A 13,451-nucleotide genomic window follows, 5' to 3' on the forward strand; every position below is an offset into this window, starting at 1 on the left:
GGGTTTATTCATGCAAAGAGTGCCAAAAAAGAAAAACAGTTAAGTAACTACTCTCAATTCCCAGCGCCCGTGGGCTGTTAAAGGACGTTGCTCCCATCGACACTCAATTAACTGACTGCACAAACGCAGATGCAATGCAGCAAATACAAACAACAGAACCCCATACTAACATAAACAAGGCTCCAGAGTTGTTCTGGATGCTACCCAAGAACTACACAGACTCCAGCGGACCGGGACATCTCTTGGGTCCTTAGCTACTTGGGTTTGGGGAAACACAAGGAAAACAGGTGGTGCAAAATTCGGTTTTACTTCCAATTTCTTTGGCCCTGAACCAAAGGGAGCCAAAGCCACAGCTGGGCGGTGGGAAAGCCAGGAAGAGGAACGGTTTCATGCCTCTTAGGCTAATTTGCACATTTGTTTCTAGAATTTGGTATCTAGAATCACAGGCACTGCCACTGGTCTAAAAAGATCAGTTATCTCTAGATGACCAACCTGAACTCTCTGATCTCTTTGTAAATTACCCAATGAGATGGGGATATATGAAGAGAAAATAAACCATTTGGAGGGCACCTTTTAAAGAAATGGTTTGGTTTAAATACTTAAATAAGAATCCTGCCACCCTGACAATGACTGAGCAATGCTCAGATCCATTAGATGAACAACGCCATCTTGGCCATAATTTAGCGTGACCCTCCCCCTCTTCCCTTTTCCTCTTCCAAGTGATACGCCTCCTTCTCCCTTCTTGTAGGCTGTCCTGCTCCACTGACTCCCAATTCAATTGTTTTTAATTCAAGGTCAAATCAACACCTAATAATGACTACTCATAGAGCATCTACTCTGTGGTGCTAAGAGGTTTCAAAACCTCATGCCCAAAAGCTGCCCAAGAGTAAAAGATTCAAGTAGGCGTTCCCCATACAAATAGAAGGGATGTGTCAATCCTGTTACTACAAGATTAAACCTTTGGACAGATGTAGAGAAAATGTTTAAGGGGAAGGAGGTTTCCACTGCTTCATCCCCACTAGTTGTATAGGCTCCATACCAAAAAGCTACGTAGCAAACACCCAGATTTTCATTTCAGCAGTCTATGCTGCCAGTAATGAACAATCAGTGTGAGGCTCATACCTGGTCCTGGGGGGCCTCTCATTCCAGGGAGCCCCATGGCTCCTTCTGGTCCTCTTGGGCCTGGCACCCCAGGAAGCCCCGGGATTCGGGGGCAAGCATCCAAGTCTGCAGGGGGCCCAGGTTCACCTGAAATGAGAATCACCACCTGTGTGAGGGATTCCAGTGCTTATGAACCAGGTCCTTCTGCCATCTCGAGCTGGATGGGCTTCTGACACTACGCTGAAATGTTATCGAGCATGTTCAAGCAGCCAATGTCAGCTCCGTGAAGATGGGACTCTGTCTTGTTCACTGTGAAAACTTCTAGAATGCTTTTTGTTAATGACTGAATGACTGAATGAGTGAGTGAATGGGATCTCAGAGGAAGCAAAAGAAGTATGAAATAGTGAAAATGGGCCATGACAGCAATCATTTGGTGACCTTCACAGGATTTGCAATCTTTGGGCCATTTCTTACTAGGAGCTGGCCACAGGTGGCATGGGAGAGGTCCTGGTGTGTTCCTCACACTCAGCTTAACATCACTCTAATTCATCAGTCTACACTGCAGCCAGCTGGGTTTCCAGAGTGTCTGCTACTCAAGGGGACAATTTCAGGATTGCTAGAGGCACTGAGGCAGTGACTTTCAACCTTGAGTGCACGTTGGAATTATCCAGGCGAGTTATAAAAATACTGATTTCTGGGTCCCACTCTAGAAATACTGGTTTCATTGGTATAGGATGTGGCCTGGGCAGTGCCCTCAAGCTTGATTTTACGATAAACCCATCTGCAGAGCTTTTCAAAGATACCGCTGCCAGCACCCCATCTAGATAATTAAAAAGGAATCTCTGGGGGTGGAACCCGGGCATTACTAATTTTTTAAACTCTCCAGATGATTCCAATATTAGCCAGGGCTAAGAAGCACCCCTGGAAAGCTGCAGTTCTGACGTTAGCACATCACAATCATCTGTCAGGCTTGTTAGAGCCCAGAGTTTCTGAGTCAGTAGGTCTGGGGGTGCGGGGCAACATTTTACATATCTAACATGTGCCCAGGTAAAGCTGATGGTGCTGACGTGGGGAATCTCACTTTGAGAACCACTGCCCTGAAGGTTTAGTATTTTTTTTCTTCTTGGGCACATTCACAGCTCTAAAAACTGGGTTTTTTTTTTTTTTGCTAAATCTTCATTCAGTCACCCTGCAAACATTCCACAAGGAAAAAGAAATAATAACACTAAGCCAAAATGATAACAGCTAACACTTACTGGATGCTTTATCATGCAACAGACCTCGTGCTAAGTGCTTTATGATTGAATGTTCCCACACAGCCTGTGTTTGGGTGCTGCTGTCATTAGAAGGTTACAGGGAAGAAAACTCAGGCTCAGGTAAATAAGCAACATACCTAAGGTCATGAAGCTACTACGTGGCACAGTCTAGATAAAAATCCAAGACATCCTGGCTCCAAAACTGCGCTCTTCACCCGCACCCCATAATGCCTTCCCTAAGAACTCTGAACACCTACGTGGTGAATTCTAAGAAATGCAACATATTGTAAAACACATCATTTATTAGTTACGGTTTTCTTAAAATTCATACAAATGTGCAAAACAATTTTAAGAACAATGATAAAGCAGTGAGAAAATCCTAGAAAACGTGGCCACAATGACAACGTACTCTACACGGTAGTTACAATGCCCGTGGAAAAATGAACTTGAACCCTATAAGCTGTTTGGAATCTAACCTCCTGGAAAATATTGTATGAAACCACAAGTGACACCAAGTTAGAGACCTTTTTACAGTACATACAGTTTAATGTAAAACTTGGCTTTTTCGCTCTGAGTGACTTGAGAGAGATGCATGTAGGTATTTCCTGCTTTCCCTGGATAATCTGGTGCATTATGGTGGGAATTCACCAGTGAGGGTAGAGGGGAGGAAGCAAGTAAGTGGAGGAGGGGCGGGCGTTTGGCTGGTACTTCACATTTAGGATGCTGATGTTATATTCCAGTGAGTTTATATATATAGTCAGAGAGACATTAAAAGGACTGAAGTGAAACTCATTAAATATACAATAATAATTTTAAAATATAAACATTTAAAATAGCAGGATTTCTTAAAATTCTGATTTTGCATTTCTTTACTTTTTGACAAACCAGAAGCTGAAAGAAAGGGGCCGAGGTATTTCTTGTAAGGGCCCTAAAAATAATAAATGGTGTCTGTATTCAGGGCAACGTTACTTAGGGTTAATAACAGAGGTCTGGAAAGAACAAATGCACACTTTCACGATTTTTCTTTTCTTCTTTTGAGAAACTCTTTTTACTCTCTTTAAAAATGCCAGACACAAAATCATATGTTGCTTTCGCATTGTGGAAGACTGAGTGAACACTTAGTTGAAAAGAATAATGGCATTTTCATTTTAACACACAAAGAAACTTGCTCCTTGACAGTGGACTTTGGGTGTGATGGGAAAGGCTCGTCACAGCCCCTTACTGGGTAGTAAGGACCCAGCTTTTCATGTTGTTAATACTACTTATTTTAGGGATGTTCTCTGTATTTATATTGTAGAATTTAGAAAGGAAACCTGCGTTGGTATGTACTGTAGCACTTCACAGAGAAAGCACTCATACTCTGTGCCTGGATTGAAATTCTGTAAGCTGAGTCTCTACGCCACCTTGACAACCTATAATGAGGCTCAGCATTGGGGCACTCTAATATGGGGTTACCATATCTGTAACGAGGAAGCAAAGGCATTAAAACCTAATATAATTACAGCACCCCATCTAAAAAATGTAACAAAGTTGCACTCACACATACAGTGAAAAAGGCAAGTACGGAAATGACTGCAAATGAGATTTAGAGGAAATTACTCATCTTATAGCAATGCTTACCTCTGGAACCTGGAGAGATCCAAAGCCCAGAAAATGAGGCCACACAACGATTTTCATATGGCAGAAAGAGATTATAAATGTGTGAATTAGGACAAAAGTGAAATGACAAGTAGAATGACAGCATCTTATTTACATAAAAAGTCCACATCAATGTTACTGACAAGAACATCTATGATTAATGGAGTTTTCATATCTAGAAAGTCCTGAAGTGAAACTCCCTTGCACAATATAAAATTCGAGTTGATTTCTTACGGCAAATATGCCCCAATTTAATGTACGTAGAAATTCCGTCCATTCGAAGGCTTCTGAAAATTCCATATTAATTTGCCAAGTTTTGTAGATTGTGCACAGAAAGGAAATAAGAGATGAATCACGGTATAAGTTCTTTGTCATGTTGTTCTGTGATCCACCATAAAGCAGTGCAGTTTACTTATTCTTCGGACTAGAGTGCTAATTTACGAGATTGCAAAATATTCTGAACTGACACCATACTGCCACAGTATTGATTTAGGATCTTCAAAGATATTACTTCTGCCAATCTCAAATACACGTCTGTTTGCCCTTCCAACCCTTCCTTTGCTTATTTTGACTCTCTGATGGAAACCTGTTTTCTACGGAGCTTAAATCGAATAGCCTTTCATCTTCATAGGAACTAATGTACTTTACAGGAAAGGTTTAATAAAACATCTAGGAGAGTCGATAGGAGGGAATTTGGGGGCAGGAATTGAATATACAGTCTTCACATACAATAATCAAATCAGTCTTTGCCTTTTGTGAGAGAGAACACAGATTTATGGATATTTACCTTAGAAATAGTACATGTAAAAGCAACTCCTAACTTTCAAACTTACTTGCTCTGATAATAAATAAGTTTAACAAACCCTAGACTTTGTAGTGCAGCCTGAGATAAACATAATCTTTATCAGAAAGAGCTTAACTTATTAGACTTGCTGGTAATTTCAGAATAATTACTTTCTGAAAGATGACCCTCATCATAAATATTTAAACAAAACACTGTATGTAGGCTGCTGGGTAGAGATGACTAGGCATTAGAAGCTTACCTGGAGGACCCGAGGGCCCCTGTCTGCCTGGAGGTCCAGGTAAACCCTTCTCTCCAGGTGGCCCAGGAGTTCCAGGTGGCCCCTGCAGCCCCGGGAATCCCATTGGTCCTAAAAGAAACATATGAAAAGGAGGGCACTAGAAGGAAGCAATATAAAGATAATGACAGCTCAATGGACTGAATTCAGAGGTTCACTCCAGCAAAATGCAGGGCAAAGCCAGCCTTAGTAGACCCCAACTTTCTTCTGCAAGGTCAACTTCAGGTGCTTTCTTCTGCAAGACCCCAACTTCAGCTGCCTCTGTCTGAAGGAAACACAACTATCCATCAACTGGACTAAGGAAAATTGTTCCATGACCAAGACAAAACTAAATTAGAATGAAAAGCCCAGTCATCTTGAACTTTCTCTGGAGACAGTCAAAGGACCACAACGGAAAGGACAAATAAGGAAAGATGCTCCACTGTCTGGAGACCACCCGGCCCTGAGTTCCCACCCACCTCTTCCTCACTCTCTCAGTTTCAGCCACACCAGCCACTCAGTGCCTCGCACATACTGTTCCTTCTCTCCTCCCCGTCCAGCAAGTGCTCCTCATTCTGTAGTGTGCAGATCACGCCAGGGAAGCCCTCCCTGGAATCCCAACCCAAGTCCAGTTGCTTTTTGATCAGCACTCGGAGAAGTGTGCTCCACCACTCAGAGCATTGACCTCTGAGTTAATACAGATGGATCCTTAAATGTGAACGTCTGTCTTCCCCGGTGAAACCTTATGTTTAATTTAATTAGTGGGGACTCTATTTTAATTCGTTCACTACTGTATTTCTATAGATTCTTAATAATTTATGGAATAGATCAAATATTTCTCACTGTGTAAGTCTAGCAAGGTAAACTGAGGAAATTCCCTCATCCTTTTAACAGTTAAGCACTCTTTGACCCTTATGCTCACTGGAATGGGAGTTAAGAAGCATGATTAGTAGCTCCACCAATATTTCTAACTCTTTGTATATCCTTTTGTATGTTGCTGTTATTTATAAGGCTTGCTATTTCCCTAATCCTGAAGTATATTTCCAGGTGAAGGTCCATTCTCTAGGGTAGCCACTGGGGAGGAGGAGTATCTTATTAGGAAGAGGAACAAGGTTGTATAGCCAAACCCCCTCCTCCTTCCTCTTGGTGAATAGAGTGCTAGATGTGTCTGTCCAATTCTGGGGTTTAATAATTGGAAGCCCAAATACCTGCAGATATACTCCACAATTTCTAAAACTGATTTTATTGCTAATAAAAGTGAAGAGGATTGCTGTGTACTATTGTACAGGTTGTGCACTGCACAATCTCAGGGATGCCATTTGCATTCTAGTCATGGCGGCCTCATGGTGATTTTGACCTCCCCTCTGCCCTAATTGTTTGCCTTATTTCCCATTTGGTCCCAAAGTCAGGCAGGGTGCTAGTTACTGGGATCCTGCAAAGCTCAACATTTGCTTCTCTGGTATCAAGCTTCCTTATTTATGACATAAGGGAGGTCAAATGGATAAGCTTTATTGGTCTCTTCTCAACAAAATATCCTATGAACCTCATAATTCTCTAAAATTCTCATAACCAAAAACTAAGGTCCCCAAATATTAGCAGTTAGGTAAAAATTAGTTAAAATAAATATTTTAGCCTTAAATAGTGGGGGAATTCAGTAATGGAGACTCTTTTGTGATTATAAAAAGGCAAAGTCAGCAGTCTAAAGCTGAACTGTCCAATACAGGAGCCACTAACCACATGTGACTATTGAACACTTGAAATTGGCAAGTCCAAGCTGTGCTGTGCTATAAGTGTAAAATACACACCAGATTTCAACAGCAGAAAGGAGTGTCTTACTTGGGAGAAGAACTAGGTTTGTACAACCAGACCTAATTATCCCTTTGATAACTCATCGATTTTATGTTAAAATAATATTTGAATATATTATGTTAAATAAAATAAAGTATGAAAATTTATTTTGTTTCTTTTTCCTTTGAAAATGTGGCTACTATATCTTTTAATTACATATGTGGTTTGCATTAAATTTCTATTGTTTAGTTCTTGTCTAGAAGATTATCAAGTATGTTATTAGGGGCTAAAGATGAACTTGTGTTTCTTCTTCTTACTTGTCCAACTATTACCCAAATTTTAGGACTCTGGGAAAGTCAGGACATTTTGGAAATGTAGTCACTATTTCCATAGGAAATGAGAAATACCTCATAGTGGTGCATACCCCAGACCCTTAAGGGCTAGATAATGAAAGTCATCCAGTACTACTTAAAGAACTACTTGCATTCATACCTTTCTGGCCATCTTTTCCATCACATCCTGGGAAGCCTTTGCGTCCTGGAGGGCCTGGTGGGCCTGGGGGACCTGGAGGCCCCGGCAGACCACAGTCACCTGGTTCACCTTTCAGAAGGTCAACAATCCCAGGGAGCCCTGGAGGCCCGGGTATTCCTGACCACAGGGAGTAGGCAAAAAGATTCTTTCAGTCAAATGTGCATGCTGGCTGCCTGAGAGCTTCTTAAGGAAAGGAGTTTAATGGCTTACAAGCAAGGGATGCAAGGAATTAGAATAAGTAAGTAAGTCAGTAGTATCAGAGGTGAAACAGTATGTCTAATGGAGCCCAAGTTGAGAAATGGTGTGAATAGTCTGTTAGTAACTGTTAAACAAAATGAGCTAAGCAAAGTCTTCCTTCCCTTCAGAGCCACTCCTTTTGGCAGTATCAGTTTATGATTTTGTTTTGCATTGCCATCCTGCTGCTTTCACACGATGGATGGATGGATGATGGATGGATGGATGATGGAAGGATGGAAGGATGGATGGATGGATGGGTAAATGGATAGATGGGTAGATGAATGTATGGGTAGATGGATGGGTGGACAGAGAGAGAGATAATAGGCTTTTAAGAAAATCTGGCTGATGAAAAAGGAATATCCGCTCAATTAAATTTAAAATCCTATTTGAAAACCAGAGTCTACATGTGGGAATTGAGCCCAAATTCAATTCCTACTTAGCTTCTAAACTTCTTAGCACATTTTTGAGCATTTTTATTTTTCTTCAGTGTAAAATAGAACTATATATTTTATCCTACCCTTACGAAAATTCTGAAGATTTAAAGGTTTCTGTCTCTCTGGAAGAGTTCTATGAGCTAGTAGGAATGTGATCGCCTGCATCTGGCAAAAAATTGCACTGAGCCACACTCTTTTTCCAACTCCCTGACCATCTCTGGTCCAGTCTTACTTTGTTAAATATTGACTGGCTAGAGTTTGTTCCAGTGAAGTGATGAGAGGAACAAAATGTAATGTTAGCAGCACATGAGGAGACTCTGTTTCTGTGTGTGAGTCAGGCCTGGGTCCTGTCACTCTGGGCCAGAAGCAGTGCTTTCTGTGCAGACACTGAGACCAACAAGGAAGATGAGATTGCCTACTGCTAGTCACTTCTGCACCCTCATGCTCAGCATCAAGCCGACAATGGGAAAGGCTTGCTCTGAGTCAGAGGTGGTCTGATGGAGTTGAAACAGAAGAGTGAGGGGCCTAAGCACCGGTCCTGGGTATGGTCCTGAGAGCCCACCACTGCCCACACTCCCCCTGTTTCCATCTGCCAAATCGATGGGGCTGCTAAGGTATTTCTACTCGGCCATTCTCTGCTCCTCCATCCCTACAGAGCTGGCAGCATCTAAGGAAAGGAGCATCACCATCCTTTGCCATGATTCTTCTCATACCTCTTGGACCATTGGGGCCAGGAGGTCCCTGATCTCCAGGCAGACCCGGGTCCGGAATGTCACCCTTAAGAGCTCTTCCTGGGGCACCTGCAGGACCCGGCAGTCCGGGTCTCCCTGAGAAGGGACATGTTCAGTCGTTAGTCTCATTACATTTGGAAGGCTTGGATTTAGTTACTGAGAGAAGGGCAAAGCATGCTGCTTCTTACCTGGGGGACCTGGGGGACCTTTGTCTCCGAAAAGTCCTGGAGGAGAAATTCCTGGGCTCCCGGGGTCTCCTGTCTCGCCTTTTGGCCCGGGCATTCCCACTGGACCAGGTGGGCCTGTTTCATGGGAACCTTAATGAGGAAAACAGCATTAGCACTGCATCGTCTCCTGGTGTGTCCCTGCTGTGGGGCCTGGAAAGGAACTGCTTCCAAATAGGCATGTGACAGGGATGCTGCCGGCTCTGCTGAGGCTCAACATTGGCTGTAACGGTGACCCAGATGGCTGCACACTCTTCCTGGGTCGCCGTCTCCTGTCTTATGACCCGTCACACTTGTCCAGCATAGCTTTGATTTATTTTATGGTTATTTCCCAGATTTAAGAACACAACAGCTTAGTGACAATACTGACCCTTCAACCTCTACAACGGAAAGAGTGAAACGAATGAGATCTGACGATAAGTGATTGTGAATAAACTGGTTTGAAATTTAAGGTGGAAACTGGCAAATAAATAGAAGGAATGTGCAGTTTCACGATGAAAAGGCAGAACTTCACTGGTTTCTTGGAGAGGGCACACATTTTACCAGACTATTTGGAAGAGCCGCTAACTGAATCCTAAGTGAGGTAAATTACTTCTTGACCTTCCAAACCGTATCAAGGTTTTGTCCCTCCTCAACAACAGATTCAAACCACGCAGCACAGCAATCCAATCCTTTTCCAACAGTCCCCCAAATCTGCATGTCTGATTCCAGCTACCTTGTCTGATTGTGAGCTCTTTTCCTGAGAAACTAATGCAACCAATGTGCATTCTATCCAAATAATGGAACAAGCTTAGATGTTGATGATTAGCCTATTTGTGGTATCAAAAATAACAGCAATTTGTTCAGGTAATTTGTTTTAGCAGCAGGCTATTGAAGGATGCTAGAAGTACTAATTAGACCCACGTGGTTGTACTTGGCATGACTATACATAAAACAAAACAATACCCCCAAATCCCGACTATTTATTGGTTCTTCGTAACATTTTGGAAGCTAGCTCCACCTAAGCGATTATTCAGAGTATTTTTAATAGACAGTCACAAGCAGTATCAACAAAAGGCACTGTTAACCAACCATTTCTGCTTAAATTGGGTTTTCTCAAGTGTCTTTTTTATATGTCATCACCAGCACTAAAAACAGTTCCAACATTGTGAATCTAAGCTAAACCACTTAGTTTCACATCCGAATTTTGTGAAGGGAGGAAATACCAGCAGACTCTCATGGTCCCCTGCCTGCTGTTCAGCCTCTTGCAAAGGGTTTTCTCTTACCTGAAGTGCCTCTGCTGCCTTTCTGACCCTTTAAACCGTGCAAGCCGTTCAGGCCGGGCGACCCGGAGGGACCTGAAACACATCACAGGTCTGTGACACGAAGTACACAAAGTACATCCTCCGGCTGTACTTTGCAGGCACAGTCCTGGGGAGGGTTAACTGACGGGGACCCACAGATTCTCCAGGCAGGAACCATGAGACCTCACCTTCTGGACATCACCATCAAAGCAGAATCCATGCCAGTGGTCATCACTAAATACATTCATTTGATGGATGTTTTCTGTTAAGACGGCTTAACACATACTTTTCTTTTTTTATATATATACATATATATTCTTTTTTTATATTCTTTTCCATTCTGGTTTATCAGAGGATGTTGAGTATAGTTCCCTGTGCTGTACAGTAGGACCTTGTGGTTTATCCATTCTCTATATAATAGCTTACATCTGCTCACCCCAAACTCCCACGCCATCCCTCAGCCGGGCATATATCCTATCACATAACTTGCTTTGGTTTTAACACAGTGCATGATATGGTTTATAACCATATCATGAACCTCTCTCTCTTTCTTTCTCTCTCTTTCTAATCAGATATAGTCTAGAATGACTGAATCTTGGTATAGGAAATGACCTCCAATTTTACAACAATAAAATCATCCTAGACAAGGAAAGGGATCGGCTGGGAGCAAACGCCCTCTTCCTTCCTCCCAGGCCCAGGATCTTCCCACTCTACCACGGTCTGCAGATCCTAGTTTCTTCAGAATCTATCTGGATAAAGGCAGTAAGACAGTTAAGGACAGGTGGGGATGGTGGCACACTGGGGAATACACACCCTACTGATTTTTTTGAACACTGTGTTACTCAGAAAGAACAGGCCTGCAGGTCAGGTGTAGCTGCAGTTGTTCCTTTGCCACCCCTTCTTTCAAAGAGAACCACTCTGATGCCCCTTGGCAACTAGTAAATTTATTTCATGATGATCATGAAAACTCCATTCTCTGTAATTAGACAGGATCTCACTGATGCCTGCATCTTCTTTCAGAACCTTCTGTCAGATGTCAGTATAGTTCTCTAAGGAGCCATCTACTAATCTGACTTTACATAAGTTGTCACTGAAAGCCGAACACCTATAGATTGATAAATATATAGATATTTATATCTATATTTATATGATAATACACATAGCATATATATAATACGTTATATATATTTGCCATATATAAATATATAGATTTGTAGGAAGCAAGTAAAGGGAAGGAGGAAGAGGGGGGGAAGAGGCAGATAACTAACAGATATAGAACATCTCCTAGCTGCTGAGCTTCTGCCAAGTGCTCCACCCATGTGCCACTGATTGATGGGGGAGAAAGAATCGTCTCCTCAGCCCCTGGCCAAGCCTGGTAACCTTCCTATTTCATTAATGGATCTTCCATCCAGAAACTGTTCTTTCTCATCTGAGGCTAAAAGCCCCTCAGAACACAGCCAGCCATTCATTCAGTTAAGGGTCACAGCCCTCGAATTTGTGATAACCACACCCTCAGCTTATGACGAACACAGAGAAGTGCCCCTCATCTATCTACCCCCATGACACCTATGTAGAGCTCCCTCAATGTCCTTCTGCCAGGCCCATCCTACTCTGTACAACAATCCTGTCTGTGGTGGCTGGTTTACTTTGGATGAATTAATTGAGTGTGAGATCAGGTCTTATTAGTTGTTCTGTCCCGCCACTTAGCATATCTCCTGACACACAGTAGGTGCTCAATAAGTGTTTGTTGAATGAATGAGTGAGTGAATGAATGAATCAGTGAATGACCAAGTGTGGAACAGGGAGGGTGAGGGATTGAACAGGTGGAGAGAAAGCTATAAAGAAGGGTGGATTCCAATCTCTATTTGCATGTCACATCTTTCATTGATAGATTTATCGGATGAGTAAGATTTGGGGAAGTTAGTGCTATCCATTTGCATATAAAGAATTCAAGTGCTAATTATTATCTCTTCATTAAAGCAAGTCCTCTGTAGACTTCTTACTGGATGATGGAACAGTTAGTTGGTTCCATTTTATTTTTTATCAGTACTAGAAACAGAGTTATTCTACTTTTAAAATCTAAACGTTAGATTGGTGGGAATAAGCCATATTGTCTTGCACCAAAAAAAAAAGGCAGGGGGGGAATGCACCCTTTTTTCCCTAAAGCTCTTATTTCCTAACCACTTTTATCAGTTCTGGCTGAGCTTATTTTCCAATTCTCTTTCCTATTTATGAGCAAATGTTTCAAGTTTGCACCAAAAGAACACACAGACCTTCTTCATCTGCCAAATCTGGATATTTATTGCCATCTATCTGAAATGATAAGACATTTTTTGAGACTACTCTGCTATTTCAATGTGTTTTGATCTCCAGCTTAAGCCACCAAGATTGATGGCTTGGGGACTTGGCTGGGGGTGGGATGTCTCAGCTCCTGCCAACTCTCCATTGTCACATCAACACATCCAGGTCCTGCACTGTCACAGCCTCAGCCTCTCGCCATTGTTGAACTGGCTGACCCTTATCTGACCCAATGTTATCTTTCTAAATTGAATGCAGCTACATCTGGGTAGGGTTTTAAGGGCAATTTTTCCTTTTTACTGAAAGCTTTTTTATCCAACCCATCTCTAAATCAAAAAGTTGTTCTTGCATAAAATATATACCAGGCAGAGGCGAGGTAATTAGTCTCACAAAGCACATTCCTTGGTAATGAGCATTTTCTATTCACCTCTCTGGTCGTCCTCAGGCTTAACAACCATCATTTAAGGCCGCATCTTGCTGCACTCACAGGCCAGGGTGCCCTCCCTCTAGTCGGAGAATCTACTCTCCAACCCCAGCCATAATCATAATAGCAGCTTCTATCTATGTGAGCCAGTTGACTCTTCGTGACCAGATTCCCTCTCTGAGGTTTTCTTTTGTTCTAAAGCCTGAAAATGCTACTCTATCCCCAGGGACCTTTAACAGGTGTATAATTTTACTAGGGTGACCAACTCGTCCCTGTCTGCCGGCGACTTTCTTATAGTTCTAGCACTGGAAGTTCTGTGTCCTGAGCACCCCCTCCGTCCCAGGCAAAACGGGACAGCTGGTCACCCTAACTTGAAAGCCGATGGGAAAGAGAGATCTTTCTTTGTGACTACAGGTAAAGGTTGAACAAAGTGGAAAACGTATCAAAA

General features: G+C 42.4%; 1 protein-coding gene across 1 annotated transcript in view; it reads right to left on the reverse strand.

Moving 5' to 3' along the window:
• COL4A4 (collagen type IV alpha 4 chain) overlaps positions 1–13,451 on the reverse strand; it is a 138,716-nt gene that overhangs the window by 12,441 nt on the left and 112,824 nt on the right. The window contains exons 37-43 of the mRNA XM_061187994.1: positions 10,264–10,335; positions 8,963–9,091; positions 8,757–8,870; positions 7,334–7,489; positions 5,039–5,146; positions 3,978–3,986; positions 1,123–1,248 (exon numbers count right to left, since the gene is read on the reverse strand). Of these exons, the coding sequence (XP_061043977.1) occupies positions 1,123–1,248; positions 3,978–3,986; positions 5,039–5,146; positions 7,334–7,489; positions 8,757–8,870; positions 8,963–9,091; positions 10,264–10,335 (714 nt within the window). The remainder of the gene's footprint in view (positions 1–1,122; positions 1,249–3,977; positions 3,987–5,038; positions 5,147–7,333; positions 7,490–8,756; positions 8,871–8,962; positions 9,092–10,263; positions 10,336–13,451) is intronic.

This window comes from Eubalaena glacialis, chromosome 1 (genome assembly GCF_028564815.1).
Source record: "Eubalaena glacialis isolate mEubGla1 chromosome 1, mEubGla1.1.hap2.+ XY, whole genome shotgun sequence".
Taxonomy (NCBI): domain Eukaryota; kingdom Metazoa; phylum Chordata; class Mammalia; order Artiodactyla; family Balaenidae; genus Eubalaena; species Eubalaena glacialis.